Raw genomic sequence first — 14,162 nt, 5'->3', positions numbered from 1 at the left:
GTGGGAGCTTTCTCTTGGGTATGCTTCCCAGTCCTCCGCCCGAGGCCGGGTGCGCCCAGCTGGTTGTCAAAGAGGAATTACAGTTTTTTGTTTGTTTTTGGAGGGGGTGGTGGTGGTGCTGTTACGGAATGGAGGAGACCTGGATTAGAGCTAGGATCTGGCTTCCTCTCCGTTGTAGCACAAGTTTGCTCCTTGACCTTGACTCTGGGCAAGTCTATTCTAGGTCCCTCACTGGTCCTCAGTTTCCCTGTTCATTAAATGCGGATTTGTACTGTGATCTTGTTTTTGCACGGCCAGGGTGGCAAATTCCACCTCCTCCAGACCAAAAAAACCCGTCCTCCGTTGGTAACCTCCCCTCCCCAGCACCCAGCTATTTTGAAAGGTCCTCTCCTCCCCTTTCTTTCCTTCCCGGGTCTAGGGGGCTAAAGGCGAGGTGGGCCGGGCCTGCCCCATGGCCCCGCCCGCCTTCGCTGGCCCCGCCCCCCGACGTCCCCTTTGCGCCCCTCCGCGCTCGGCGCTGGGATGAGGCAACCACGTGACCTCACATCCGGGCGCGGGAGTCCCGAGCTTGCCGCGCGCGCGCTCCCCCGCCCGCCGGCTCTCCCCGCAGCGTGATCCGGGCGCCACGGCGGAGGGGAGGGGGGTTCGCTTCGTCGCTGGCGGCGGGAGGCCGTTTCGGAGTGCAGACCGCCCCCCTCCCCTGCCCGCCTACCCCTGCCACCCTCCCTTGTTCTCGCTCTGTCCTGGCTGCACGCCGCCGCCGCGGGCGCCGAGGAGGAGAGCGCGGACGCCCCTGTGCCCGGCTCGGCCAGGGCCTGGCCGCGGCGCCTCCCTCCCCTCACCCCGAGCCGCAGCGCGCGGCGGCGGCGGCGGCGGCGCCTCGAATCCGAGCGACCCGGGGCCGCCGGCGCCCGCCGAGGGCGATGGGGCTGGGCTGAGGGTAGGCGGCGGCGGCGACAGCGGCGGGCCCGGGCCCCGGCCCCCTGCGGTCCCTCGGCTGCTCCGGCCTGGAGGCCGCCGAGGAGACGGTGCAGCTGCGGCGGGTGAGTGGTCCGGCTTTCCCGGGGCGCCGGGGGGCAGGGTGAGCGGGACGCGGAGTAGGTGGGTGGTGGTGATGATGGCGGGGGTTGAAGGAGGCGAAGGGTGTTGTCGGGTACCAGGTGAGCTTGTGGTCGGCTCCTTGGGCCAGAATCCCGCATCAGTTCCCCGGTGAGGTGAGTGGGGTGGGAAGGGGAGCGCTAAGACCGCGGAATGTCTGCCTGGGACAGGTGAGGCGAGAAAAAGAGATCCACGTTGTGGGTGCGAAGGCCTGATTTGGACACGCTGCTCGCGTTGTGACTGGGGAGTGGGATGGTGGTCCAGCCCTTTTAGAAAGTCCGGGAGATGGTGTGCTTGAAGAGCAGGACGCTTGCTGTGTTTCTGCGGATGCTGTCTAAAGGCATCTTGAGTTCATCCGTAACCTCAGAGTAGGAAGAGCTTCTTGCCATCACCGCATTTTATGGATAACTAAGTGAGGCCCAGAGAGGAAAAGTGACTTCTTAATTGATTAAGGTCTCTCACTTTGACTCTGTAAGTGAGGACTAGAAAAACCCCGGGGTCCTCTCCTCCAGTACTTAAGTGGCCACTCTCTTTATGGCCTTTACTTCTTCCCATTGCCTTCACAGAGTTAGGTTTGGTAGATATATCTTTAGCGGGGCTGTGGCCGGGGGAATGGATTGGGGATTGACGATAATTCAGTTCGGGGCTTCCCAATTTGGAAAGCTTTTGTGACAGGTGTTTATCATTTCCTCTTCCCATAGATCTGACAGAAACATCCTTGGATCTTGGTGTCTGGACATAGGAGGTATGAATCACTCACGTAATTAACTCCTTTTAATCGTCAGTGTCTTAGAGAGCTATATTTAGTGGTTATATTAGTGTAAAATGAATGGGTATGGAGTCGTAAACCTAGAAACAGAAACCTGTGTTTCCTACATATGATTCTGAACTAAATAAGTAGAACATTTGTGTATGTAATGACTATTTTAGATCTGTGAGTCAGGAAGTTAGAATTTTTTTAAAATCCAAGAAATGTAGGGACGTTAAAGATTATTGTAAAATGAATACTGTTTTCTAAAGCCTTTGTTGCTAAAGTGAAGGCGTTCTGATTTTCTTGTCTTTTAAGGGGCGATTTCATAGTTAAAAGTGCTCTGCCTTTGGTTAGATCTCAGCCTCCTTACCAAGGCACATATATTTTGTTTCACAGGAGTATATGTGGCATTCTTTTCTCAGGAGGACTGTTGCTTTGCGGAATAGGTTACAGTTGCCAAAATAAGTGTAGGCGGGTATCTCATTCTGGTTTAGCAACCCTTTTTTAAATGCAGATCAGTTCCTGGAAGTACCAAATAGTAAGCCTATTATTAATAATTATTATGGAAGTTTATTTTTGCTTATGGAAGTGTCCTTTTGCATTATCCACTGCTAGATCAGGTGAGCCTGAGACAGGTAAGTGAGATTTTTGAACATTGTTAGAACAACAAAGCTTGTTTTTGCTCAGGGCGTTGGGTAGGAAAATTGATGACACTGGTTGTGTCAATGGATAAGTAGTATAGTTATAAATGAAAATATGAAGTAGCAATTTATTTTGGAAGTACAGTTGACAGGCTTCAATTTGATGCAGTGTTCAAATGATGTAGTAGGAGGGCTGATTTCTTTGACCAGGTCGACCAGAATGCTTTATTTGGGGTATGCTTGGTAATTAAAATTTTAATTTGTAACTGATTTGAGATAAATATAATAAATTCCTACATAGGTAGGAAAATAGTGTTATAGTCATTAGAACAAAGCTTTGTTAAGCTTGTATGTCTAAACATTATCTTCTGATGAGTTTGTGTGGTTTTGCTTATTAGATATTAGAGCCAAAATACTTCTGTTGGTTTAGTTAGCCCTTAATAGTTCTCTCATTTAGGTAACATCAGTGTCCCACCTATCTCATATTTCAAATATGGATTCTTATGTGAATAATAATTGTGTGTTGGTAGCTAACAACATAATGTAGTAGAAAAAGCACGGACTTGGGAAATCAGACTGGAGTTTGATTTTTGACTTTTCATAACTAGCTGTTTGATTTTGACCAGTGCTAATAGTTACTGAGTAAGCTTATTACATAGTAGGCTTTGAATTAAACACTTAACATGGCTTATCTCATTTAAACTGTATTTTACAGATGAGGAAACTTGAGGTTCAGAGATGTTAAGTTGCCCAGAGTCATAGACAGCTAACATGGTAAACCTAGAAATAGAAACTGCTTGTCACTTACACTAACAGAGAGCTGAGATTCGGCTTGTCTTCCAAGTTCCTTATGTTGTAAGTTGCTTAACTTCATATAGTAACAGAGAGCTAGGATTCGTGCTGTCCCTTATATTGTAAGTTGCTTAACTTCCCTGATCATCATCTAATTCTTTTTTATTGAAAAAGAATACTAAAACTTACCTCAGAGAGTTTTGAGGATTAGCTGAGAATTTATGTTCTTCCTTTCCCTCTTCCATTCCATATACTAAATCAAGCTCTGCTTGTATAACATGGTGGTCTTGTAACCACTGTGAATATGAGGTTTTAAAATGTGAGTATGCTTTATTCCCAAGATTAATAGCAGTCCTAGGAGATGGCCCATGATCAGTGATGTGGGGGCATCCCGTGAAACTTTGTCTTTATTCTGTATTTTTTTCCCAATGGTCTGGGTGATGGTGGAAATAAGAACTTTATACTTGAATGACAACATGATGGTTGTAATTGCTAAAAATCTGGGAAGAAAGAAATAGAATTTTATAATGATCTTGATTACTTGGTTTATCTAACACTGGATCCTGTCCACTGGTATACTTGGTAACCTAAGCTAACTATATACGTAGTAAGTGGAAGACTTGTGAATGGAACATAAGTTGAATAAGAGTTAGCAGCTTATCACTTATTAAAGATAACACTCTTAAAACAATTTATAGTGGTGTGCTGAAAGAAGGTAATCTAGTGCTGGACATCTACCTGATACATCAGCAGAAGTTTTATTCCAGTGGCGAAATGCATTCTGAGTGTGCCGTATAGCTCATCTAGTTAAATCTGCACCCCAGAGATAGCTGATGGGATTTAATCTTTGGTTTTGGGACAGTTTGTATGAAATGAAGCTAACTGGACTATAGAGAGAATAAATCTGTAGTCACTAAAACCATGTTCTAATTATTAACCCATCTAGCCCAGGAAGCAAGGAAATAATTGTTAGAGTCTTACTTGAATTTTGTTGACTTCATATTTTGAGATAGAGAAATAAGAGAGCATTGGAATTAGAGCACATCTTTTAAGATTTATGTAAAAAAGTAAAAGGTTCTGGGTTTATTTAATCTGAGAAAAGTAAGTGGTATCTGTAGCGTGGAATGTCCTGGACTTAGTGGTCACTAGTGATTATGTAAGCTATGAGTTAAAAACATTTGTATTAGTGGGGTGCCTGGGTGTCTCAGTTGGTTAGGCGTCCAACTCTTGATTTTAGCTCAGGTTGTGATCTCAGGGTCATGAGATTGAGCCCTGTGTTGGGCTCTCTCTCTAATTAAAAAATAAAAGTAATAAACACAAAAGATTTGTATTAGTAAGATTAAAAATAGAGGTGATATGAAATGTCACGAATGAATGGTAATAAAAAATTATCACTTTTGTAATTGTGAGTTAAAAAACGGCATTAGTAAGGAGGGAGAAGAATGGAATGAAGGAAAGGGAGAGTTGATGAGATAATCCAATGTTTGAGAATGAGGAAAGTTGAGGGTGTGGATTGCTGAAGAGTTTCCATAGAACAGTTGTCCAGAGAGAACTGTCCCAACACCTGATCTGGTAACATCTTAGACCCAAAGGCTCATAATGGGGCCTTTGTTAGGTCTGAGTGGTAAAACATTAACTCAAATAGCAAACTTTAAAACTGCCAAATTAAAAAAAGGAGTTTCTTACCACAAGGCATCTCCCCAGGGAAAGAGGCCATATAGACCTTTGCAAACAGCTCCACAGATGCCTGTTTCTTTGAAGGTACAGGTGAAGATACATCTTTTACTTCTTCCTATCACCCAAGACCACTAATGCTAGTATGAACTGAGAATGCAGTAAAAAGTACCCTGTGTTTAAAGTCTATTTGTGTATGTGTATGAGTTGAGTTGTAATCAATCTCTTAATTGAAATTTCTCTCTTTCACTGACTCTCTCACTTACTCCCTGTGGATCTTGCTTTTAAATGATCTGTTGATACTCAGATACTAGTTAGGTAAGAAATTGAATTTCTGGGAAAAGTGAGTTGACTATGTAAAGTAGAATTTACTGATTACATGATGTGGAACTTGATGATGTATGTAGACTTTCTCAGATGTTTTAAATAAAAATATTTGAGGACGCCTGGGTGGCTCAGTTGGTGGAGTATGCGACTCTTGATCTTAGGTTGTAAGTTTGAGCTCCACGTTGTGTGTAGAGATTACTTAAAAATAAAATCTTGGAAAAAAAATATTTATAACTTTTTGGATGGTGATATGAAAGACAGTTCTACCTCTGATAGCAAGCTAGATTAATTGACTCCTATTTTATTTAGTTTTTACCTATTTTCTTCACACGGAATTTGTGAGTTGGATATTGAAATAATGAGGTGTGAGATGGGGGAAAACAGTAATGGTGAATGATCATAGATAGGTGATAGACTAGTCCCTTCTTTCTATAGAAAAGGAAACGTGTGGAGAGTAAGCGATAGCACGCCAGTAAAGGATCTGGGGTTGGATGGTTTTTTGGGGAGGGTATTCTTTCCACCCTTGCCTTTGTTTTGTACTCTGGTAATGGCTCATCTCACAACGCACTGTTTCTTTTTCCTACTGAGAACCAATGTTAAGGATTGCTTTTGATTACATGACAGACTTTTTTTTTTTTTTTTTAAGATTTTACTTATTTATTGGAGAGTAAGAGAGAGCACAAACGGCGGAGAGGTAGAGGGAAGCGGGAGAAGCAGGCTCCCTTTGGGGAGTCTGATATGGGGCTCTATCCCAGGACCCAGGGATCATGACCTGAGCCAAAGGCAGACACTTAACCGACTGAGCCACCCAGGCACTCCACATGACAGACTTTTATTACATTTTTATTTTATTTAAAAATAAGTCATGGAACAGTTCCCACATGTGTCTAGCATGCCTTTTTTTTTTTTTTTATACTTTATTTATTTATTTTTGCACATGCACGAGCGGGGTGGGGGGATGTAGGGGTAGAGGGAGAAGCAGACTCCTGCTGAGTAGGGAGGCTGATATGGGGCTTGATGTGGGGCTCTATCCCAGGACCCTGGGATCCTGACCTGAGTCGAAGGCAGACGGTTAACCAACTGAGCCATCCAGGCACCCCAAGCGTGCCTTCTTCTGACAGCATCCCTGTTGCTCTGTGTTTTCCCATTTGTGAAATAGGATGAGTAATGCATTAGTTACTAACTTATTTTGATATACAAGACAAATGTTTGGGTTCCTAATTCTTTGTATTCTAAAGAGCTGAGTAAAGTGAAATCAACTTTTATGTGGGGGCTTTGGGTCTAAATTCTCATTTAAGGTAGAAATCCTGTATAGTCAAAATTACCGCTGAAAAGGTCCTTTAGGAAGATACCGGTTTGAAAACTGGTTCTTAACTGACATACTGTTTTTCAATTCCAACAGCCAGTTTTTCCTCCAGCTTTTAGAATAGGTTGCTTTTTTGGTGAGCTGGATCATAATTGGCTGTGCAAGATACCTTTTGACAGGTGAATGGGACTTTAGACTGGCTGAGGAACAGCAAATCGATAGTCTTTAGTGCCTACTCTGGGACAAGGACGTAAAGGCAGGCATCCTGCCATCATTATTTAACGTATCTTTTTCTCTTGTTTTTCTTTTTTCGTGTAGCACAGATACTTGAATGGGTATAGTTAAATGCATATGTGATGAGCATCCAGAGTGTGAATAATGGAGAAAGAAATTAGGTATCTGTGAAAATGTGTTCTCTCTCCAGGGTTACACTGGGTATTTTATACCACACAAAGAACCTAGCATAATTAAAAGGCTAGGTAATAACGTTGGGAGTATTGGGGGACCATTTGTACTTTGTATAATTTTGGATTGATATTCAGCTATATTCGGTGTTAGTTAATGTCTTCCTTACTGCTAGTAAAATCTGCATTATTTTAAAAGAACTATGGGGGCACCTGGCTGGCTTAGTCGCTAGAGCATGAGACTTTATCTCAGGGTTGTGAGTTTGAGCCCCGCTTTGGGTGCAGAGTTTACTTAAAAATAAATAGATAGATAGATAGATAGATAGATAGATAGATAGATAGATAGATAGAACTATATAAGTTGTTGATGTTTTTCATGAAATTTAAAGTATCTGAACCTTAACATTACTGTTGGGACAGCACAGTGAAAAACAACAGTCTTTAAAAAAAAAAAAAAAGGAATGGTGGCTAGAGATGCCTCTGGAGTGGGCATGGTATAGTGGTTAAAATGTGGGCTTCAGGGGCGCCTGGGTGGCGCAGTCTTTAAGCATCTGCCTTTGGCTCAGGGCGTGATCCCGGGCGTTCTGGGATCGAGCCCCACATCAGGCTTCTCCGCTAGGAGCCTGCTTCTGCCTCTCCCAATCCCCCTGCTTGTGCTCCCTCTCTCGCTGGCTGCCTCTCTCTGTCAAATAAATAAATAAAATCTTAAAAAAAAAAAAATGTGGGCTTCAGAGCCCTATACGAGTGACTCTGAGTTCCAGCCTCATCGCTTATTAGCTCTGTAGTCAGGTTCAAGTCACTTAACCTTTTTTAGTTTCTTCATTTGACAAATGGAGGGAATAAAAGCTACCTTAGAGAATTGTGAGGATAAGAGGCTCAGTAAATGGTAATGTACTATTATTGGTTTAATAACATTTAACATATTGAAAACAAGTATTTGTGTGTGTGTGTGTGTGAGAGAGAGAGAGAGAGAGAGGGAGAGAGAGATGAGAATGTGTGGGGGCAGGATTGAGGATTGCTGCCTATTTTATTTTAACTAGAGCAGTAGGCAGTAATGACATAGTGTTGTATTCAGGCTTTTCATAGAAAGATACCATGATTTTGCATCTTTGGGAACAACATCCTAAAAGGCTTAAGCTGTTAACCTCATGTATCTCTAATGTACATTTTATGTGTATTTTTGTCTTTCCCTTTCTGTCTCTGGGTGTGTCATTTCTCTCTATCCTCTGTGTTACTGTTATCCATTCTCTCTCTCCCTGGTCACATTATAAAATGTAAAAATGTTTAATTAGGTTTACTTAATGGCATTTTATGTGCCTTATTTTCTTCTTCTTCTTTTTTTTTTTTTTTAAGATTTTATTTATTTATTTGACAGAGACAGCCAGCGAAAGAGGGAACACAAGCAGGGGGAGTGGGAGAGGAAGAAGCAGGCTCCCAGCAGAGCAGGGAGCCCGATGTGGGGCTCGATCCTAGGACTCTGGGATCATGCCCTGAGCTGAAGGCAGATGCTTAACAACTGAGCCATCAAGGCGCCCCTATGTGCCTTATTTTCATTTAAAAATACTGCTTAGTAAAAAAAAATAATAATAAAAAATAAATAAAAGTAAAACAATAGAAAATACTAGTTAGTGAAATGTATCTACATCTTTTCTTTAAAAGGAAGATTTGAAATTTTCTTTTACTCCACTGGCCTTTGGTTTGATTTCTTTAAATGAGGGTCACCGGTTCTTAAAAGACCAAAGATTTTTCATCCATCTCTAGATTGTGCCTTAACTTCTTTTTTTTTTTTTTTAAGATTTTGTTTATTTGAGAGAGAGAGCACGTGTGAGCAAGTGTGCACACAGAGGGAGAAGGAGAAGCAGACTCCTTCCTTGCTGAGCAGAGAGCCCGACTGGACTGATGTGGGGTCCATCCTAGTACTCTGGGGTCATGACTGGAGCCTAAGGCAGACGCTTAACTGACTGAGCCACCCAGGTGCCCCTGTGCCTTAATTTCTTAAGCCATCAATTTTCTAAGCTCATTTATAATTTAGTTTCGTCTGTGATTTCCTAAAGTTTCTCTTGAAATTTTTTTTTGCCTTACTGTTTCCCCAAACAGAAGAGATGGAATCCTTATTTATATGCCAATTATAATAATGTGATTCAGTTTGCTAAGTTAAATGTAGGGTACTACAGGCAAGTAGCCTAATTTTATCTGGAGCACTTAATTATTTGAAAGACTAGACTAGGGGTACTTGGGTGGCTCAGTCGGTTAAGCGTCTGCTTTCGGCTCAGGTCATGAGCCCCATATCAAGCCCCGTATCAGGCTCCCTGCTCAGCGGGGAGTCTGCTTCTGCCTTTACCACCTGCCCTCCCACCCCCACCCTGCTCATGCATGCGCAAAAATAAATAAATCTTTAAAAAAATTTGAAAGACACTAACCTAACAAATTCTCAGTTAAAATAGATATTTATTTCATGGATCCTTTTGATACAAAAATATGCTTTTTATAGTTATTATCACTGCCTTAGAGTTCATTGGTGAATAAATTTGAGCCAGCCCACGGTTGTTTTCTGTTCAGTTTTTGGTGAGAAGAACAGAATAAAGTGCTTCATTTAGTTAGGTTCAGAAGCATCTTAATGTGTTTTTTCCCTCCGAATCCTTTTTTGTCTCTGATGCAGCTCATGGTGAATGACCTTTCCTCATGTTCCCTTAAAAGTTGCGGCAATGACCAATTATTGTGGTACATAAGAGTTGTGATTTTTATAGGCAGGAAGGAAGGAAGGAAGCTTGGTTAGGGCCTCTTGGTTATGCCCTCAGGGTTGTGTTGGCAAATTTAACTATTCAGTATTTTTTTAGTACCCGTATGTGCCAAGCACAAGGCTAGATGTTGGATCTATGTGGATGCGTGCGTTCTGCCCTCTTGAAGGTAAACATTCCAGCAGGTGAACACAGTGCTGCTGCACTGTGCAAGTCCCAAAGACACCATTCACACTGTGTGAATATGGCCCGTGCTGTGGGCTTCGGTCTCTCTCAGTTGAAAAAAGTTCAGAATCTCCATCACATTCAAGTTAATCCATATGTTTATCATATCAGGCAAGGCCCTTCATCATAATCTGATCCTGTCCCGTGTTTTTAGCTAGCTGTTCCCTAGAGGCTACCCTGTGCTCTAGCCGGTTTAACTTGTATTCATGATGTTTTCTAGGATTTCTCACCTTACTACTTTTTTTTTTTTAAGTTTTTATTGTAATTCCAGTTAGTTAACATAAAGTGTTATGTTAGTTTCCGGTGTACAATATAGTGATTGAACAGTTCCGTACATCATCTGGTGGTCCTCATGGCAAGTACACTCTTTCATGTCCATCAGCTATTCAACCCATCCCCCCACCCCCCTCCTCTCACCTCAGTACTTCTGTGTGTGGTAATTCCTCTACTTGGATTCCATCCCTCTGTTATTTTCCCTCTTTTTACTGCCTGTTTGCCTGATGAACTTCACACCTTTCAGGTCTTAGATCTAGGGATATAATCTCCAGCACTTAGCACAGTACTTGGCACATGTAGACAGTGACTTTTTTTTTTAAAGATTTTATTTATTTGAGAGAGAGAGGGAGCATAAGCCAGGGGGGAGGGGCAGAGGGAGAGGGAGAAGCAGGCTCCCCACTGAGCAGGGAGCCCAACATGGGGCTCCATCCCAGGACCCTGGGATCATGACCTGAGCTGAAGGCAGACACTTAACGGACTGAGCCACCCAGGCGCCCCAGACAGTGACTTTCTAAAACATGACTTTTTATGAAATCAGAAATGGTGATAAGCCATAATGATTTTTGCTAAATGCTAATTTAGTATTTACAGATTTATTCTGAATTATTAGGATACTTGGGCAACATTGGTTTTTTGCAACTACTTTGCTTTTTCCTAAATCAAACAATGGTGTAGGGTATATTTCAAGATACAACCTGGCTAGGATAAAGGCACTGTTTTAAGTTCATTGGAGAACATGTTAGTGAGACTTTCTGTCCAGAATAATGAAAAATTGGTCATAAATGGTCTCTCAGATGAACAGAGCTTTTCAGTCCACGAATGAGTAGCCCAAAGGATGGCAGTAGCACTAGTTCCAGCTCTGTTTCTGCCAGGAGTGCCCGTTGCTGCTGCTGTGCAGGAGTGGATGTAGTGGAGAGGTGAGAACACTTGAGGGAAGCCCATTCAGGAATACTCTGAGACTTTTACATGGGCCAGCATTTGAATGGTGGCACTACAACGCCCACTCCCCACATCTCCCCCATACTTGTTTTGTTTTGTTATTTGGAGATTTATCTTCTGTTTCTCAGCTTTGAGAAGTTATAACTTATTTATGTATTAATTTCTGAACAGAATGACTCTTGAAAAAGAAGTAGTTGATACTGAAGAGCATAGTGTTGTAGATGGCAGGTGTGCAGGGTTACCTGAAGTCACCCAGGGACCTGGGAGAGGGTACTGGGAGAATTGGAAAAGAGCATTGGGATGAGTGTGGAAGCATGCCAACGACAAAATGTACTTGCTTGTGAAATTTAACCCAGAAAAACAGGAAGGATTTTACCCTTTCCTCACACCCCTTGTCTTGCTCTGTCTCATTCATTCTCCTCCATTGCTGGGTGCTGGCCTGGTTCTCAGCCTTTAAGGTTTTCAGTCTGTAAGTCCAACATTGTGGGACAAATGTTCTGATTCTTACGAAGAGAGACAAAGGTAGGAGCTGTCCTCTGCTTGGAAGGTAGAAGGGACAATCAAAGCTTGGTGGAGGACATACTTGACCAGGGTCTGGAAGGACTTGTAAGTGCTCTTTATCCAGACTGTTAGGGAAGGGCCTTCTTGGCAGAAGGAACCATGTATGTAAAGGAATGAAGTCAGGAAACAGTAGCCCTTAGAGGAAGTACAAATGTGTTCTATATAGATGGGATGTAAAGTTTGTAAGAGGTGAATGATAACCATTGGTGAAAGGCAGGTGGTGTTGACAACTAGGTGGGGCCACATTCTGAAGAGTATTCCATTCTTCCACTTAGTTGTAACTTTGTCCTTGGAGCCCAATTGGGCCTCTCTCCTACTTTACTTCCCCTTGGTAGGGAAACACATAGTATTGTGCATTGTAAGACTTTTCAGTGTCTTTTTTTTTTTTTTTAAGATTTTATTTATTATTTGAAAGAGAGGGTGGGAGAAAGAACATGAGCAGGGGGGAGAGGCAGAGGGAGAGGGAAAAGCAGAGAGCCCAAACCGGGACTCGATCCCAGGACCCCAAAATCACGACCTGAACTGAAGTCGTATGTTCAACTGACTGAGCCATACAAGTGCCCCTAGACTTTTCAGTGTCTTGCTAGTAAGAGGATTGTTCAATTTTGCTTAATCCAGTATATCTCTTCAATTTATATGAGTTGGGGATGCTTTTTTAAATTTTTAAAAAATTTTTAAAAATTTTTATTTTGGAGGGATACCAGTTGGGGAAATGCTGCTGCAGACAAGGGGAAGCTGTTGAAATTTCAAGCAGAGAAATGATCATGTCTGGATTATATATTGATTTGAATGAGGGTGACTAGAGAAGGCATCAGGACCTTGAGTTGAGGGCAGTGCCAGTGGAGATAGGGCATGGTGAGGTGGATGGGAGAAAGGTAGAAATGATGACTAAGTGCCTCCTTGTGGGATAGGAAGGAGTCTAGGATGACTTCCAAAATCCTGGCATGGAATTTTAGCAAATCATATTCATTTAAGGAGTAGAGGGAATTGTTCATGTGGGGGTGAGTTTGGAAGAAAGATAAAATGAATCTATTGAATTTTAGTTGTATGTAAACATGTATGGTTGATGTTTCAATCTGTGGGTCTGGAGCTCGAGAGATTAGTGCCAAAAATATTGATTGGGTGCTATTAGTAGTTTTCACTGTAGACGCGTTAGTGGAGCCCCTCCTGGCTCTTTGTGTTGTTATAAAGAGAGAAGGCCAGAGAATGTTAGTAATTAAGTAGTGGGCAGAGGATGTGAAGGTTTGGGGTATATTAATAATTAAGAAGTGGGCAGAGGAAGTAAAAACTTGGTTACCTGGCTGCTTGCCCCATGACCCAGGCTACTGTAATATGAAGTATAATTTAGCAGAATTGTGGGAGGTAAAAGGTCATTTGTGGGCCATCTTGAGAACCTAGTCAGTATTTCAACTACATTTGACTTTCGAATGAATTTTTGAAAAACAGACCCTTGAAAGATGTTGCTGTCTATGTGTTAATTCCTTAATTTGTTGGTAAGGCTTTTTGATATAAAGTCACCCCATGCTTGACTTCGTGGGAAAGTCAAAAGTGCTGATTTTGGGAAGTGAAGATTATTTTTTTTCTTGTTTTTAAAAGATGATATTGATTGAGAACTGGTAAGTAAAGTAGAAAAGTCCTGTAAAAGTGTTTTGTAAACTAAAAATCCCTGTACAAATATCGGTTACTTTTGTTATATTTGGCAAAGTACCCAAATGCATTGATTTTTTTTTTTTCAATCCTGGATAGTGGATTACCGAATGACCATAGGAAATGAGAAAGTTCAGATTTCTATGATGATCGTACTATGGGTAAGGCCATTATCCTCTTCAACAGCAATTTAAAATGTGTTTTTGAAATATTTGTTGAATGCAGATGTTAAGGGCTTTGTACTTCCTTTCTATGCTGAGTCAACATGGATAGGTTTCAAATTGGGGGAAAGGAATAAAGTGGAAAAAGACAAGTTCACATAATTTTAAAAAGGTGATTGAAGTGCCTATCAGTTATAATTGTAAATTAAGATTGTACTTTTTGTACAGAATAGCTGTCTAGTGATTTCGTGCTTCCTTTGTGGTCAGGTTCAGGTCTTCATAACGTCTGGAAGAATAAAATGTGAGCCATAGTGTAGTACAGATGACAAGTAAAACTAATTTTGCTTTCTTGCCAACGCAATACAGTAATTCTGAAGTGAACCATGTTGAGTTAATAAAGAAAACTTATTTTGGGTTTTGCTGTTAATAAGAAAAATGAACATATCTGAATTCTGTGTGTAACTTCTTAACATACTACTTAAGACTTAGAATATAATTTTCTGTAATGTTTTGTTCCTGCTCCCCCCCTTCTTGATTATTCCCTACCCATCCCCACCCCTTCTCCTCTAAGCCCTTCCTCTGCACCTTGCTGCTTTGTTTGGGTACCTATCTGTGCATATTA

General features: G+C 41.9%; 1 protein-coding gene across 4 annotated transcripts in view; it reads left to right on the top strand.

Moving 5' to 3' along the window:
• Positions 1-539: 539 nt before the first annotated feature.
• Positions 540-14,162, top strand: part of ATP13A3 (ATPase 13A3) — an 86,115-nt gene continuing 72,492 nt past the window's right edge. For 3 of the 4 annotated variants that reach the window (XM_045812754.2, XM_045812755.2, XM_045812753.2), the window contains exon 1: positions 1,865-5,043. In XM_045812754.2, the coding sequence (XP_045668710.1) occupies positions 4,882-5,043 (162 nt within the window). In that variant the 5' untranslated portion in view covers positions 1,865-4,881. Of the gene's footprint in view, positions 1,044-1,799; positions 1,844-1,864; positions 5,044-14,162 lie in introns of those variants that run through there. The other variant, XM_045812756.2, reaches the window with a different exon arrangement.

The sequence above is a fragment of the Ursus americanus genome, chromosome 4 (assembly GCF_024610735.1).
Source record: "Ursus americanus isolate L20-20 chromosome 4, mUrsAme1.1.p, whole genome shotgun sequence".
Lineage (NCBI taxonomy): Eukaryota > Metazoa > Chordata > Mammalia > Carnivora > Ursidae > Ursus > Ursus americanus.
This window is presented reverse-complemented; position numbering and strand designations above follow the sequence as displayed.